Genomic DNA, 17,624 nt, shown 5'->3' on the forward strand with positions numbered 1-17,624 from the left:
AGGAGTTTTTGGCAACGGATATAGAGATTTCAGTCATACTGATGGTGTTTGAAAATATCAGTGTGACACTAGAAAGATATTGTTGGGGTGATCCTTTTGTTGCTTGTTTTATTAAGCCTAGAAAATTGCACATACACACATAATTAAATAGAAAAACCTACAAACTGTGTGTACGATGTCAAGTTCTCCAAAGGTAGAAAATGACAGATGTAAAGTGTTTTGTGCTATCTTAGCTTTCCTGTGGAGATATATAAAGCTATAGACTTCACTGTATAGTCTGATTGTATTTAACAACTAGTTGTTGATTATTTTGTTTCTCTTTTGTTGTCATGGGATTGGTGCATTTGTTTCCTCCTTATGGGATAAGGTCAGGCAAAATGTTATTCATGCCATTTTAAAAAGAGATAAATCATCCCTTAGAGACCACTTGCTTTTCTCTTTTGAACTGGGAACTTGATGGCAAAAATGAGTCCACTGAAGGGTTCTTGGATTCTATGGAGTGCTCCTTGTGTTTCAGACATTCTTGATTTTTTGCAAGGAGAGATCCTCCTGTATGCAAGTAAGATACAGTATGTATTGCTCTCTACAACTACCTGAAAGGAGGTCAGTCTCTTCTCCCAGGCAACAGTGAAAGGACGATAGGAAATGGCAGGGGAGGTTCAGGTTGGACATCAGGAAGACTTTTTTCACTTAAAGAGTGCTCAGGCATTGGAACAGGCTACCCAGGGAGGTGGTGGAGTCACCATTCCTGGAAGTGTTCAGGAAATGGCTGGACATGGCACTTAATGCTGTGGTTTAGTTGACGTGGTGGTGTTTGGTCAAATGTTGGGCTTGGTGATCTTGGAGGTCTTTTCCAGCCTTAATGCTTCTGTGATGCTGTGATTCTGTAGTGCTGCAGTGGGAGAAAGTACATTATTGTGAAGTTAATGGTTGAACAGTAATACTCTACACAGTGAGGGCTAAGTTAAAGATACCACCACCATTCCCCTGAGTTAAAGGTAGCCTCATTTTCACTTTTCCTAAGTCTGGGATGTTTAACTTTCAAGCTTAAAAAATACTCATTTACCACAGCTTTGAAGATATGTGCTCTGTGTTTATGTAATCTGTATCTAGGCTGTCAGGGAGATTTGCAGCACAGATTCCATTTTAATTTAAAAATGAGAAGTAGTGCAAGACCTGCATAAACAATAGGTACCCAGGTGAGGTAGAAGATAACATAAAGCTATGGCCATAAAATGTAACCATGTGAAAGGGGTGGGAGCATTGAGGCAGCTTAGTGCCTAATTAGTGTTTATCATATCCTCACATAACTTCTCAGTTTTAGTTCAGTGTATGAGTTAAGAGCTAATAGAACATTTGGCTTTTCAGACTCTAAAATATCATCCTTGGAAGATATAGCAATATAATTCCTGGAAATAGAGCAGTCTAGCTAAAAAATGTATGTTTTGAATGAAGGAAGAATTTTTCAACATAGTTTCTTAGAAAAACATACTTAAAATATTATGTAAAAGTGAAACATTTTAACAAACATTAACCTTTGGCTCTAGCAGTTGTAGAGACTTTCTGATCCAATTGGAAAAATGAAGTGCAGAATTACTTAAATATTGGAACCAGCAATAAAACTTGCATGCATAACACTGAATTAAGAAACAATTTCAGTGATGCAGCAGTTTTTCAAGAGCTTTTGGTAATAGAATCTACATTTTTAACCATTGCACTGATGATTTATTTAGTGTTTACTTTAGCTTGCTGTGTCACAGAATTTTGCTTTTCCTGAAAAATTTTTGTTTGTGAAGAGCCTGAAAATGCTACTGCAGATCTTTTCTCTATGTGAACCTCAGTTTAGCTGAAAAGCTAAGATCTGCTAAAATGCTGTCTCATAAGCTTAAGATGTCTCATAAGCATAAAATGTCCTCATTGTGACATTGAAAAAAGAACTTGAAATCCCTGCACAGTATTTTTATTGCAAATGACAGTTTTCATCTGCTGGCTTTTGCTGCCAGAATAAGCATGTTTTCAGTAAGCACAAACAGACTTTTTCAGCTGTGCCTGTTTCCAGCGGTTCCCGTTAACTCCCCAAGTGGGTGGTACGGAAGAGCCACCTTTCTGGCACACTTGCATGCAGACAACACATGGCCACTGGTGAGTTTTGGCATTCTGCTCTAATAAAAAAAGACCCTGCTTATATGAGAAAGCTTGGTGTGCGTCAGTACAGCTATTTCAGTCTCTGCTGCCTCCTGAGCTGAATGTAAACCAACATTGGTGACTCTATTAAAATACGATTTCGCAAAAGGAAGTAAGAAACATGACTTTCAAACTGTGTGTGAAGATGAGCTAAAATAGTAACAAAAGTATCTCTAGAGAGTACTAGAGGACAAAAAAAAGTCTCTGAAATCTACCTATTGTTAAGAAAAAATGGATCTGGCAGACTCTCTTTTGTACCAGCTGGATGTGTTAAATTTTCCTTCTCTTCAACACTGAGAGCAGGCACTGCTGTAGGAGGGATGCCAAGGAACTGGAAGGATCCAAAGATTTCCTCAGAAAGTGTCTCCAATGGGCCTTGATCCTAAGGAAAATCACAATTAAGCTTTAATAGCTGCATTTCCGTGCAGCAACCCTTACAGCCTGTGTCGAGTCCAGGCGGGAGGCTGATGGCACGGTGGGCTTGTGCGACGGGCACGAGTCCTCGCTGGCTGCTTTTGCAGAAGGGTGCTCATTCATGTTAGGCACCAGAGAGAAGCCATTGTGACGTGTCCTAGGCAAGAATTCAGTGAGCCAACCCTTCGTAAGGTAGCAGAGCAAGCACTGGTAATGGCTGGACATAGTTCACGTTGCCCTAATTTTGGGAACAGACAGGAAAATGTACTCAGATCAAATAATTCTGTGTTTAACTGCTTCTCTCCCAGATCCTTCTGAAGGGATCTGTGCTATCCAAATCCATTATAATTCAGAAGAGTTTGGATGTCATTATACCATTGTACTTAGGCTGCTACTTACTAACTACAATTGTACTGTGTTTTGGTGTCACACTGTACTTCTCAGCTCCTTCACTTCCTTGGAAGTGCTGAATTCAGCACAAACCCGCTTTTTAGACCGCTTACAATTAAAACTGGAAATTGATACATTCAGTGTGTAATAACACTTCATTTTGCTTGTACTGGACTATAAAACCAAATATTTGTTTTCAATTATGGATTTTTTTTGTTCCTCACTCATTGATACATGAGAGAACCATAGTTCCTGTATGATTTTTCACAACCACAGTGGTCAAATACTGGAGCAAGATGCACAAAGAGCTTATGTTGTTCTGTCCTTAGAGGAGTCTGTTCAAGACTCACTGGGACACAGCCCTGAGCAGCCTGATCAAACAGACCTGTTTTGGGCAGGGATTGGACTGGGAGACAGCAGAGGCTCCTTCCTACCTCTGTTACTCCGTGGTTCTGGCTTCTCACCAGGCTTGTTTGATACACACACCTATGGCTGTAAAAGAAAGCCTGATCTTTGCTGGGAAGTCATATTTTTGATTGCTCCTTTTAGTGACAGCAGCTGTATATGCTCTAATTTTCTGTTGGGGCATTCATGAATTGTCATTGCTTCCTTAGCAATGAGATTGCTGAGCAGATGCTGTTGTTAGAGATTGGACAATTACTTACCTGACATGAGGCTCCAGCAATAAACAGCATTTAGGACCAAAATTTCCTGTGTTCTTAGGTGGGTTTGATTTTTCTTTCTTGTGTAACAGATGTATAAATTAGTGTACAAAGTAAAAGAGGTAAAATAGATAATTTCTTTTATTATTTTTGCATTTGCATTCTCAAGCTACTTTTGTGACAGTATAGGTTTCATAACATTGTGCATTTCTTTATAATAGTAATAGAAATCACTTAATTCTGTAAAACATAGCATTTTTGAACGTCTTCTGCTTTATATATTTGACTTTATGTCATTAGCAGGGCAAAATAAAGTGAGGTGTTTTTAGCACAGCGGTCATTAGGCCATCACAGTGCTATTGATCTCTGTCCTACGTAGAGTATTAATATTGTTGATGGCACAAATACTATGTACAGGGCTACTCTGTGAAAATAGTCCTGAACATAGGTCATCATCTGTCATATTTGCTCCCTACTAAGACTACTAGTGAAAAGTTCACTACTAGTGAAAAGTTCACTAGCAGTAATCATCTTTCCTCAGATGAAAGAAACGGTGTGACTTTTTAAATTTTCATGAGTGCAAACTTGTTAGTGATTTGAGAGACACCCATTATATTCATTACCCAAGAGAAGAAAAATTCCTTGCTTTCAGGATAAGGTTGCATGCATCTGTGAAAAGTGGATGGGATGAAGGATGAGTAGCTTTATGTAGAAATAGGGAGGGAGTGAACTTGCTTTGAGACACATTTTCTGTACTTTAACACAGACACCAACTTTGACAAGCGGTTTGTCAAAATGGTAACTGTAATAGTTTTGTGAGTCAGTTCTTGTCTTAGCTGGCAGTGGCTTCATAAAGGTGCATTCTGGTTTTATTTAAACTGGTGTAAATACAGAGGTGCCTCTACTGTAGGAATGATGTGAGAGAGTAAGAAATGAGATGAATCAGAGATCCTAGATCAAGCCCAAGTGTAGACGAAAATGGTTTGGAGAATGCTTTCATCAGTTTTTCTACATCCTGGTAGTGGACAAGGAATAGAGATACCTTGATTATCAAGCAACAATTCCAAAATTAGTGGCCATGAGAGGGATGACCTGTTCTGTGAGGAAATTCCCTGTCAGAAAATTTGCCTCCTTGGCTGGGATCTCCGGGGGCTGCCTCCACTGGGTTTATTGCACAGCATCAAAAAAACTGAAATTAGTTCTAGGGAAAAAAGGGCCCTGTCATGTTTTAAGTACATTACTAGAGAACAGATTGTATTATTTTGCTCTGTTATTGAGTGAAATATTTTTTGAATACAGATTCAACCAAGCAGGTACAAACTTGTTTAAACTGACAAATTGACCCAGGCAGATACAATGTCCAAATGCTTGTGTTACATTCAATACAAGTTAATCATGACACAAGGAAATATAAGTAGTCGAGTACAAAAATACTGTAAATAGTATGGAATTAGTAATGAGGGTTGATATGAGGATGTGTAAAATAAATATAATTTGTAAAGGAAGAGGTGAGATCCAGATAGAAAAAGAGAAAACTGAGTAAGGTTGCTCTAGACACACTTTAATTTATATCCATTACCTAAAGTGTGCAGCCAAAGTTGGTTAAACAGTTGGTGAATAAGACTTTGTTGATTTATATTCTGAGTTTATATCAGAATCTGAAATTGGCTCATGAAGAACCTCACTCCAGAGTGTGTTCCCTGTTCATGGTCTGATTGTTCTCCTTGTGGGTTTATTCAGCTGGTTGAATGTTATACAGGAGAAAAAAAGAAGAACAAGATGGAAGTCTTCTTTTTGAAGATAAGTGAACTTTTCCAGGCTGCTTTGTTTCTCTGGAGAGACATGAAATGTTAAACTGTTTAACATCTGGGAGCATCTGTCCCTGTAGTCCAGCCTGTGGATTAACTGAGTGCTAAACTGCCATCCCATTTCATGGAGATTTAGAGAGCGAACAGCAAGTGCTTAGATGTTTTGACCCAGTCTAATTTTAGAACTGCAGAATATGTAAGCAAATGCTAGATACATTTTCAAATGTACATGTATATGTGTCAAAAAAAAATTATTATTTTTTTTTTACATAAGACCCTAATTATATAATAACTGGACTTTTTTAGTTCAAGACAATGTAGTTCAGGAAAGGTACTTAATTTGACAGTGCTATGAAACCTTCAGAATTATTTATTTATGTAAAAAGGCTAGCATTTAACTTCTATAAATTAATTAGTTTAAAATATTCAATTAGATGAATTATTGTAGTCTAATCCCATGATAATTCAGTCTCCCTTTCTACCAGTGTGACAGGTATCTAAAATGGGACATACCACTTATGTGAATATCTGTAGCTCAGTGTTCTGCTTTGTTTTTCTGCTCAGAGTTTTACATTATTTTTTTGATGGCAGAAAATGACAGAGAATTTTACCTGCTCCTTTACTTTCATGTTAAGATAGGTCAGGAGTATTTTCCATTGTATTCTTTTTCTTGGGTAGTCAGGTATTGTCTTCTAACAGAAAATTTTAGATCACTTCTAAGAAGTATTTCAAGGACATCAACTTCCTGGAGATGTCTGTTTGTTGCAATGCTGCCAAGATTTTAAAGTCTTTAGTCAACCTAAAGTCTTTCATCCACTGTTACTTTTAGGAGTAAGTCACAGTGGTTGAGAATTTTTTTTTATATTTGCTAGAGGATATAGCAATGTGAGAATGGATAAGCAAGCATACTGTCCCTCCTATCAGTGTTTGGCACAGATCGTTCCTTAATATTTCCATTCCTGTTCTGAGATACATTTCTACAGTGACAGGTTACTACACCTTACAAAATGATCATTCTTAATAACAGTGGGTGATTTATTTGATGATTTACTATTTGATTGTAAGTATTGCTTATGAGATTTGACAGTTCGATGCTTTTTCCTATCTCTGTTTTCAGTGTTGAAATTAGTAATAGCATAGAAAGCATCAATTCTGTTAGCCTGCAATTTTTACATTCAGGAAAGTTTTGAGGTTTTGTATGAATATTTTAACCCAGTAATTTATGCTATCTTTTATATTTAAGGAAGATACATGATATCATGGAATCCAGTGCCTGTGTGACTCCTTTTTTTGTGGTATGACTAGTTCTGTAATAGTTTGGTATCTTTTATGTAGGGTAACAGTGGAAGTAACACTGAGAAAATTACAGAGGAGATGACTAAGATAAGAGTTTGAGCTGTTAAGAAGTGGACATTCCCATTGTATCAACACTGCAAGATTTTTTAATTGATGTGCAGAAATCACCAAATTTTACTTTTGGATGATGGTTCTCATGAATTCCCAGTTTCGGAAACGTAATCATGAATACATAATCATATCAGGATGCCCTTCTAACAGTTTATCTGGTTATGACAAGGTGGGCTAAAAGTTCAGCCTGGGGTAGGAAAGTGGCGGGTCCTGGGCATACTTGGTGATCATGTCTGTGGGGAGAGCAAGCTCAAGCTGGTTTTTAGCCTAGAATGATGCAGAAGAAATGTCGTTCTCCTGTAAAATGGTTGTACCTTTGAGAAGAGGAAGCCCTTGGTAGCTGTAGTCTGGGCTGAGCTGGATGGCACCTTCTATTACTGTACCTGTGCAAGAGGTGCTCAGCACTGGTGGTGCTGGGAAAGAGAAGCTGTGCAGATGTGGGGCTTCTGTGTGACTCTTCCAGCAACTGCTTCTTGTAAACAAAACTTGGGAAATCCTCTAACTCACTGACGTCAGCTAGCAGTGTAAGAAAGAATTAGGGGAATGAACAGATCTCTCTATGGTTGGTAATTTGTAACGACAGGATGATGTCAAGGCACATTGCTCCACTCTCAGAGTGGAGTGAGATTACTTGCTTAGGGGTCACTGGCAGCTGCTGGCACCTCTTCTCCAAATTTGTAATTTTCCCCAAACAGTTCTTGGGGACTGAGGCTGTGAGGGCTACACTAATGGCAGCCTTAGAATGATGCTGAAGTGACCAGCACATGGGTGCCCAGATGAGAAAGGTATGGAAAGAGCAATGTTGGTGCAGTGCCATGCTTCCCTTGCAATGCCTTTTGCAGCCCCGTTGTCCGTGGAGCTTAGGTTTTGTAGCTCTTGAAAACCGACCTTCTATGGCAGCCCCCAAACACAGAACTTGCAGCAGAACTGCAAGCTGACAATATTATATGGACTGCCAAGTAGATTGTGATTACTAATTACTGATTTGATTTAGCTTAAATTAATTCAGAGCTCTATCACCTACTAAAAATCTGTATTCTGTGAAATGTGCTGATATTAATAGCTAATGTCAGTAAACAAAATTCTCCATTATGTTTTGCATGGATGCATCGAGAGTTCTTTGTAATTTTTACGAATTTAAAAGCTTAACATACAGAAATCATCTCCTGTATATGTGTTTGTACATACGTATGTGTTTGCAAGGGAAATCTTCATGATGTTTATCTTCTATTTTGCAGTCAAAACCTGTTGCATTTGCAGTTCGGACAAATGTTGGGTACAGTGCAGCTCATGAAGATGATGTTCCAGTCCCAGGCATGGCCATCTCATTTGAGGCTAAAGATTTTCTTCATGTTAAAGAAGTAAGTAAAACCAGAGGAGTAAGTGAATCACTCTTTAATGGAATATTTGAGGAATAGTGCTACTATTTTGCAATGTTGATAACACTTCACATTGCCAGAGCACTTTACGAATGTTATTTAAAGAAGGTAACAGTGTATAAGGAATTGAATGTTCTTTTAAATGCTGTTCTTGTAGGAGCAATGGCACAAATTTCTTACAATCAAATTAATGAAGTTCAGAAAGCAAGTACTTTTCTTCTATAGTAAAAATTGCTTATTTATAGGTTTAAATGTTTATGTCTGATTATTCAAAGATAATATATTTGTGGTTTTTTCTAATCTGGCACTATGAGGGTTTGCTGTGATTCAGCAGCCAAGGGTTTCTTCTCTTTTACTTGTGTGACTGCATCTCAACCCCAAAATCCTCAGGTCTCTTGTTTTTCTACTGAAGCTACTTCCTGGGAACAGACAATATTTAATTAGTAGTTACGTGCTGAAGAACTGGAATGATGTTTCAAGATAATAGCAACTGTCAATAAAGGTGCTTTGCATCTGCTGCATTGTTTTTCTTTTCCTGTAGTTGGAAAATTTTAAATTTTTACAGTTTCAAACACCTAAAGTAATTTTCTTTCTCTGCTTCTTGCAAGACAATCCCAAGCAGATAACTTGGTAACTTTCACATGCAGGCCCTCCTCTGTAGCCTGCTGTTCCCTTTTGAATGACACCTTCATTTTATAAGGTTTTCCAGCTTTTGGTCGTATTCCATTGTGATTTGTCTCAAAACGGCCCATCTGGATCTGGAAATTTATAGAAGAAGGAATAGAAGTTGGTTTTAAGTTAAAGCAACCTAGCCAATGCATTTGAAATTATGTCTTTGTCTTGTTTTATCGAAAAATCCCTCAGTAGTTATGATTGATGAGGCACAATGATTCTGCTAGTGCAGGTGCCTTGGGAAGAAAGAAACACTCCTAATACAGAGAGAGAAATAGAGGTGGACAGAGACGAAGGAAACACAAGAAACAGACTTGGCTAATGATCATAATTTTTCATATATATTAAACACACAAAAAGGGGATAATTTTGATTCAGACTCTATATATTGAAGGAAATATGCTTTCTGTCTAATGGTAATGTGAAAGAATTTCTTTGCTCTGCCTTGTGACAAAAGAAGAGATGAGCAGGCAGAGAGTCCTGGCAAAAGAAAAACATCAGTGTTCTCCAGTGAGTCTTGAAGTACTGGAAAATACAGCTCAGTTTGGTTAGATCAAATGGGTTTGTGTAGTCATCTATTCCATCTGCACTCCAAATGAGGTGGTAATCTCAAACTCTACAGCACCAGACACACAGGGTTAGCAGTTTTCCGTTCAAGTTTATGCATTTTTCTTCACAGCACAACTTAGTCTCAGATGTATATATATAGGGAAGAAAATCAGGCAAAAAAAAGGCCCCTGAACTTTTCTGGATCTCCAGAAATGCCTTGAAAGGAAGCTTAGCTTAGCTGAGTTCTTACATTGTCTGTGTCTGCGTGTAGTACTGAGGGGTGGTAAAATAGATGAAAATGTTCTTGCAGCCCCAGGTGTGAGAGAAGAGGCATTCTGTGCTTATTGCCTTTAAAAAAGCGTGGTTTTCTCTGTAAGCTGTCAAGGAGAGTTGGTTGTCTGCTGGTTCTAGTCCAGAGATGGGTTGGGAAGGAATCCCATGACCAGGCCACCTGCACTGCTGGAATGGAGAGATGGGAAGGGATCCACAAGTAGTTGAACTTGGACTTGGACTCTTGCCCTGCATTTGGCAGCAAGTCTGCGTGGGTTGAACCTCCTTCAGAGGGTGCCCCGGGCCCAGCCCTTCCCTGCACAGCCATGTCCTCCCCCTCCATCTTCTATGCCATGCCCTGCTCACCCTCCAGGGCTCTGTATCCCACCAGGTATTGCCCCTTCAGTACTTTTGGTGCTCTCTACAGTTAATGCTGGGAGAACTGAATTGTCCAAACTTTAGTTATTTATGCAGATTAAAAGAAAAAAACCATATTAGACTATAAAAAGCAGTGTTGCTTCTATATTTTATACCTAACTTGTCCCTAGAAATGAAGAAACCTAAGTTAATCACCAGTAGCTTTTGCCTGCATAATGATGCCATACTGGACCAATGTTGTCCTCTTCTTGTCTGCAAGGGCTGTTTACCAATTTGTACTGCTGAGAGGGCTCAAACAAGAAAAACTTCAGTTCCAAATGTACATGGACAACGGTGAAAAGTACTGCAGTGATCGAGTATAAGGGAAATTTATCTCCATTATTAGGTCACATTCATTAAAATTCAGTACACAAAAGGATGAAGGATTCCTTCCTGCATGAAGAAACTGCTGCATCATAGTAACTTATGAATCTTTTGAGGCTTTAATGCATGGTCATAAGTTTGCTCTTGTTTAATTAATTTCTGTGTTTCCCTTGGCACTCCAAGCACAGGTGAATTATAGAGAATCACTCACTTCAGCCAGCACCTTCAGAGCAGGACACCTCTCTACCAAGATTTCCAAAAAAATATAAAATTAGAAAGTATTATGTGTGGTATTGTTAAATTTAAAAAGTATCTAATACTCTTCATATACTGACACAGCATTTATCTTTGAGACTTTCCAGAAGTGAATTCTGCATGCTTATATTTCTTTATGAAGAAGAAATTCCTATAGATTTCAGATTTCTATTCCTTCTAATAAAATTTATATTTTGCCTAGTAATCTGTTGTGCTGTAGGACAAAAATAGTGACTGTTCAGATTTTAATTTAATGGTGGTTTTTAATTATCTATGGCTCCCTTTTACCAAGCTAATGATTTAGTTAGCCTTTTGTAATGAAAGGTTATAATTTTAATAATACATTTCAGTCTAATACAGCTTTGAGAAACTGCTATTTCAGATTAGCTCCCTATTAAATGCTGGTATTCTTACTCATAAAGGCATCCCATTGAATGAATATTATAGATCTCCTTATGTTTTATGAGCTTAAAAGTGCTTTTATTTTAATCATTATTTTTTGTTAGCTGAATGTCTGACAGTTGGTCTCAGGCATCACAAGATTTCTGTAGTTGCCAAAGTGAAAGATAATACTGCAATTTAGATGTGTATCAGTGATCCACCAATGATAATAAAACTATTTTTTTTATGGGAGCCCACACATTTTACATGCTTTATTCCTAACTGTACACTTGTTAAAGCTACTTATTATATAATTAAATATGCACTACAGTATCTACATTAATGGCTTCAGATTCAAGAAGGCAACTTCTCTCCACATTCCAGTGTTTTGTTACAGTTTCATAAATATTCCAAATTAATATTTAATGGTAGTTATTCCCATGGAATGCTGAAAGTATTGCATGTGAGGCCATCCACAAGTGACCTATTCTTATTCAAAAATGGTGAATAAATAAGAATGGAAAAAGCAAATAGTTCTGCTGTATAGGCCTCTGCAAAACAAACTGCCTCCCCCATGCGTGGTGGAGGGGTGTGTATGAATAAAGGTATTGAATTAGAGTAGTCAATATCTCATATTTAATAAAGATGAAATTCAGTTAATTGGACTATATGGTGGACTTGTGTAATTGTTAGGATTTTTTAGTTATCCAAAGGTATCTTTTTCTTATGGATCTATCATAGTAAGTTTAAAATGCAGATCATGTGAGCTATCTGCAGCAGAGTATATATAAGCAGCAGAATTCAGTCATATTTCAGAAGATTTTAGTGAGAAGTTGGGGAATTTGAGAAGTAGTTTTTTTTAATTAAACAGAGAACTGAATGAAATGGAATTAGAAAAATAGATTATTACAGTTCCATAAAAATTGTAGCACTAGGTGAGAGTAGATCCTAAGTCTCTGGTGTCCACCAAGGAGAACCGTGGAGGGAGAACAAAAGCAGCTCTCATGTATGAGGGGAGAAGATTGTGAAGGAAGAAGAAATAAAGATGGTGAAATGGGTAGAAATAAAAACCAGGGAGAAACATGAAGTCTGCGAAGGAAGGTTTCTGCTTAAGCACTGTGGATTTTAATAATTTGAAAGGAATAATTATTTTAATGTATTTCTGTATATTACCACAATTCTTCATTGCCATAATAATGTAGGACAGTCATTAACTGCAGGGAAGAATTACAAAAAATAGCATAGCTGCAAATTAAAACTAATAACAAAGTTATCCCAGATCCAGTAATTTCTTAGTATGTTACCTTTTTCTTTTTTTTGTTTAATCTGTAGAAATTTAATAATGACTGGTGGATAGGACGATTGGTAAAAGAAGGCTGTGAAATAGGATTCATACCAAGCCCAGTCAAACTAGAAAACATGAGGCTGCAGCATGAACAAAAGGCAAAACAAGGAAAATTCTACTCCAGGTAATAATAAGAAATCTTTAAAAATAGCAACATGACACAACTTGGAAATTGATGCTGTGTATCACTCATGTGTATGCTTAATTATCGTAATGTCAGCTACAAATGTTTTTAATCAATTAAGAAATTACTATATAATTAATTATATTTTATATTATATATAACATTGTTTTATTTATTATCTTGTTAATTAATAAGCTAATTTTTTTCATTGCTATTTGAGAGAAAAAGATATTTGGATTGGTGATCTGTGGTGGCCTACAATTGAAATTATTTCCTTTTTTTTCCCTAAAATATATGCTAATATACGTTGCAGTAAGTACATTTATTATGTGTTAGTAAATATTTTGACTTAAAATTAGTTTATCTAAATTCTGTAGCATTTTTTACTTGTTTTGATGATCTAGCTATTTCTAAACACGTTTAAAGCTCATTTTAGAAATTACAGAATGTTAAGATGAATTTATTCGTAAGCCAGAACTAGTGCCTGTTAGTTAGCTCATAGGGAAAAAATGGTCTTGTCAAATCATTGCCTACAAATACAGCTCTTAAGAACACTACATTTTATGATGGAAGTTTCATGTCATTTGTTATCTCTGACTGCAGCCATCATTGCATAAGAAAAATGATTGTTTCTAGATATTCTGAACAATACTACAAGATAGAATAATGTCACCTTTACTGTAGAATTCTTAATAAAGTAGTTTTCTAGTAACACATGTGGAAGCAAATGTCACTTGTTTCCCTTTGAGTATAAAGGAAACAAATATCCCCAGAGTGAGTGGGATGGACCAGGAATTGAGCTAGGAACCATTTGGGAAGCAGGAAATGTTTTCCTATCTCAATAGGAAGGGCAACAGTGTTTGTAGAGCATGCCTAGAGTTGGACACTGTGATTGTGCAGTGCTCAGCTGTGTGAAATGCCTTTCCCATGAGCATGGTGTCCTCAGCAGAAGGATCTGGTCGTTATTCCTCTAGTGACACTTTCGGCACAGCCAGATCTGTCCCAGTGATTCGGTTCCTTTCCAAATAGTAGAGGCTTCCATTCTCCAGAAATTCTCACTGAAGATAACATTGTCCTACACCACAAATGCATTAACTTAGTGCTTATTCGTATTTTAAGATAGAGAAAGTGGAAACTACTACTATCACGTGAATGATTTGAAGAGTGAAATAACCTTTCTTACATTCTTTTCAGAGCTTTTCTTATTATGGTAACTGAAATAAAAAGACTAGAACTGTTGTTTCATTTTCATGACTTGGATAGGTTTTCACAAAGCAGAACTTGACAAAACCTTAGACTGCTTTACCTTTGTTTGAGAGACTTTTTTTCTTAAGTGCTATATTGTATTGAGAAAGCAGAAGAATTTGTACGTTAATTAAATTGAAAAGATGATAGAAAAACAGAGTCTCATCTTCATTAGGGATTTGTCAATAACTCTTCATTTAAAGGAGACAGATATGTTTGGTGGCTTAAGAAAAAGTCTTAGAAATGAGTAGTAATACTAATCATTATATACCAGTAGCCATATTAATGACTGAATTGCATTAAGATCATGAGGAAGTGAGAGCAGCAGAATGAATTGCACAGCAGCACAGGGAGTATGATCGATGTTTGCAGTTCCTCAGGTCTCAAAATATACACATATTTTGTGTGAGATTTATATTTTATACCACTGCCAGAAATACTGTTTGTCTTACAGCTAGCACCTCATTTAGAAGGCAGATAATAAATAAACTAGAAAAAAATTTGAGAAAGCTACAGAACTTCAGACTAATTTATTACTTTACTGCAGTAAATCAGGAGGAAACTCTTCATCCAGTTTGGGTGACATCGTTCCTAGTTCCAGAAAATCGACGCCTCCATCATCTGGTGAGTAGGTTGTGAACCCTTCGGTAAAGAGATTCATCAACCTAATCTGTTAAAATTCACATACCTTTAGACCTATTCGTCTTATTCCCCATTCTTCATAGGTAAAACCTGAGTGTTGTGTTACCAGATAAGGCTGATTTGGATAGGTTTGAAATAATGGAGTAGATGCAAGCAAGTTCAGGCAATGATAGGGCTGTTAATGCACATAATTCCCTCTTTGCTTTTACCACGGAGCTTTGTAGCAAAGATAGAACAGATCTGTGAGACTACATTACAGTAGGTAGTGGAAGGTTTGGTCTGGTCTGAGCACTCCTATTGAACAGTAAATGCCTTCTGGTACAGGAGAAAAAGCAGCAATAAAAATAAAAGTTCCTGAGAGGTTTCTGCAGTAGCATCAAGAAAGGCATTATTTTAAAACATCAGGGACATTTAGTTTCACGATTCTGATCATGAGGATGTGCTTCACATAATTCTAGGATACTGGATATTTTTTGCCTTGTACAAACTTTTCACAAATACTATTTTGTACTTAGAGCATCAACATATAGATTTAACTTTAGTTAGGTTGGATTCAAGTGGTATGAAGCAAATACATGGCAAGTTGGTGGAGGATGCTGGCATTAGCACCATACAAAAAGCATAGCAGAAGATCACAAAAAAAAATTTCTACTGAATTCAGCTGCTGTGTTGCTGGATGTTTCATCTTCTCATATACATTTTGAATACCTGAAAGCAGAAAATATTAATGAGTGTTGGTAGTTTCTTGTATTCTAGGGCAAAGACATGTATTTTCCAATCATACTCATTTATATGGAGTCTGGCCTACAGAGCAGGCGTCTTAAAATGACCCTCAAGATTTTGAAGTATTTACTCGGTCATTTAAAAGGGAGACAGAGAAATTAAATCATGTTATGGTAGTGGCTTCATTTGGTTCAGTTAATTGAAATATATCTCTGTCTTGTGAAACCATGGATTGTTACTAACTACCAACTTTATTACAATTGCATTTTGTTTATTAAAATTGCACCTCAGTTTCACTTAAGTTCTCTTTTAGTTTGAAAATACAATAGATGCCCATCACAGGTGTGTAGAACACATCTTAATCTTTTGTTTTATGATGGCTTTACACTGACACATTTGCTGTTATGGTCAACTTTTTCAACAACTGCATTTTTGTACTAAAATTGTCCATGGAACTATGTTGCAATTTTATAGTTAAAGCATATGAAATGCTGTAATATTATTTGCTGTCAAAAAAACCACTTGAAGATCAGTACATAAATTTCCAGAATGTTGCTCAGAATTTAGAGTTAAGAGCACAGATAACACCTAGATTACCAGCAGACTGACTGCTACCCATCCTGTAATATTCATTGCATTGAATCGTTTCTTCAGACAGTGGTTTTCAAGAAATATGGATTTCTGGAGAAAGAAGGAAGTCTGTTAAAGTTTATTCAGTTACAGTGAAGATTTGGAAAATATGTATGAATAGTTCATATTAGCTTTTTCTGTGATCGCCGGATTTTGAGTCTACAATAATTTTTTGCTTATCTTAACACACCTGAAGAAAGGTGAAAGAGGCTGTCCTGGTTTGAGAGAAATTTGGAGGAAATGTCCCAAATGAACGTATCCTCTAATAGAAGGCAGATTTCAGCAGCTCCTCCCCCACCAGCCATTGGCTCAGCGCCGGTCAAATTCTTTGTAGAAAATCTGGGGCCTGAAGAGGATGGAAGAAGAGGCATAGTTTGTGACTAAAACAAGAATTCAAGTGACTTTGAAGCGCAATTCAATTATTATTCCTACACCTTCTCTTTTTGAAAGTTTAATCAATTACATCAATTATTTAATAAGTTGAAGAATATTAACTGAATAAGTTAGTTTCATTTTTTTACTTCGAGTCAGGGATGGGCTTTTTCAATATAAAATAGTGCCACAGAAAAACCAAACCAGAACAAACCCAAAAATAAGATGAAGAACCAGTGAAAAACAAATGAAAGGGAGGCTCATATCCATTTAAATAATCAATATTGATATAGTAAACAATCCATACAGTCCTTATGGGCCATCAAACAGCATAAGAATAATGGTGAAAATGACTGAAAAAAACTCAATGAACTAAAGATAGTTTACAGTAAAAGAACAGGAGATGTTACATAGTGTGAAGACTGAGAATGAAAAAGGAGATATTGGTATCTAGCTGATCAAGTTCTGCATTTCTTTCTTACAGGAAAAGCTTAAGGTACCTGATTTTTTACTGACAATTTTGGTTGAACATAGAACCGAAGGAGTTTTTAATGTGTCTTATTATGAGTGATTTACAGCATCTGTGCTGGCCTGTATTCAAGAAAAGATAATATGTTCTTTTTATACTTATGAAGAGGATGAAGGAAGAGTGTTGCTAGAAGAAAATGTTACATGATTTCTGTGGCTGTTTTTAGGAGCAGGATTATAGAAACAGGATGGGGATCTACTCACTGAGTTTTTCCTGGGAAGGGCAGGCACAAAGGCACAGTAACTCAGGGAATGCCAGGCATCAAGGCATTAGATCTGTGGATAATTCAAATGGGAGAAGGTACTTTATGCAAACAAAAGAGATCACTGCCCCAAGTGTCTCTTAAATCACTAGCTGCACGTAGGCTTGACAGAAATATTTATTTGTTACATAATTTAATAGCACATGCCACTGTATTAGCTGATGTCCCACTCATGAAGCAGATGAAATCAGGTCACTAAGATGGTTTCATAATAGTTTGCAGTGATTAATTAAGGGTTTGGATAAAGTCAATGCAAACGATTCTGCTTACAGATCTGTTTAGGGTTAGGCTCAGTTTGGCATAATGGCACAGCAAGATAAGCGTGTGTTACCAGAGGGAGTGGAGAGGTGGGTAAGATCTTCTCACACCAGGGTGATGCTGTACACGTTTGTGGTTCACTTTTGTGCATCTGCTTGCTTTCTGAAGAAAAATTTAAATCACTACTTAAGATCAGGATTGATTGTTGGAAACAAGAGAGGTTTTGTTTGGTTTTGTTTTGTTTTAGATGTATTTAGCAGGTATCTGTTGTACTCAGCATTCAGGATAATATGGCTTTGCATTTTGAAAGTGTATTTATTACTGAGTCTGTGAGGATTCTTGTTGAAACTGTTGTTACTTGCTAAAAAGGGTAAATAATTCA

At 36.8% G+C, this 17,624-nt stretch overlaps 1 protein-coding gene across 18 annotated transcripts in view; it reads left to right on the forward strand.

Moving 5' to 3' along the window:
* Window positions 1–17,624, forward strand: part of CACNB2 (calcium voltage-gated channel auxiliary subunit beta 2) — a 249,770-nt gene that overhangs the window by 199,110 nt on the left and 33,036 nt on the right. For all 18 annotated transcript variants that reach the window (XM_032113859.1, XM_032113849.1, XM_032113827.1 and 15 more), the window contains 3 exons: window positions 8,104–8,226; window positions 12,445–12,581; window positions 14,374–14,450. In XM_032113859.1, the coding sequence (XP_031969750.1) occupies window positions 8,104–8,226; window positions 12,445–12,581; window positions 14,374–14,450 (337 nt within the window). The remainder of the gene's footprint in view (window positions 1–8,103; window positions 8,227–12,444; window positions 12,582–14,373; window positions 14,451–17,624) is intronic.

This window comes from Corvus moneduloides, chromosome 1 (assembly GCF_009650955.1).
Source record: "Corvus moneduloides isolate bCorMon1 chromosome 1, bCorMon1.pri, whole genome shotgun sequence".
Lineage (NCBI taxonomy): Eukaryota > Metazoa > Chordata > Aves > Passeriformes > Corvidae > Corvus > Corvus moneduloides.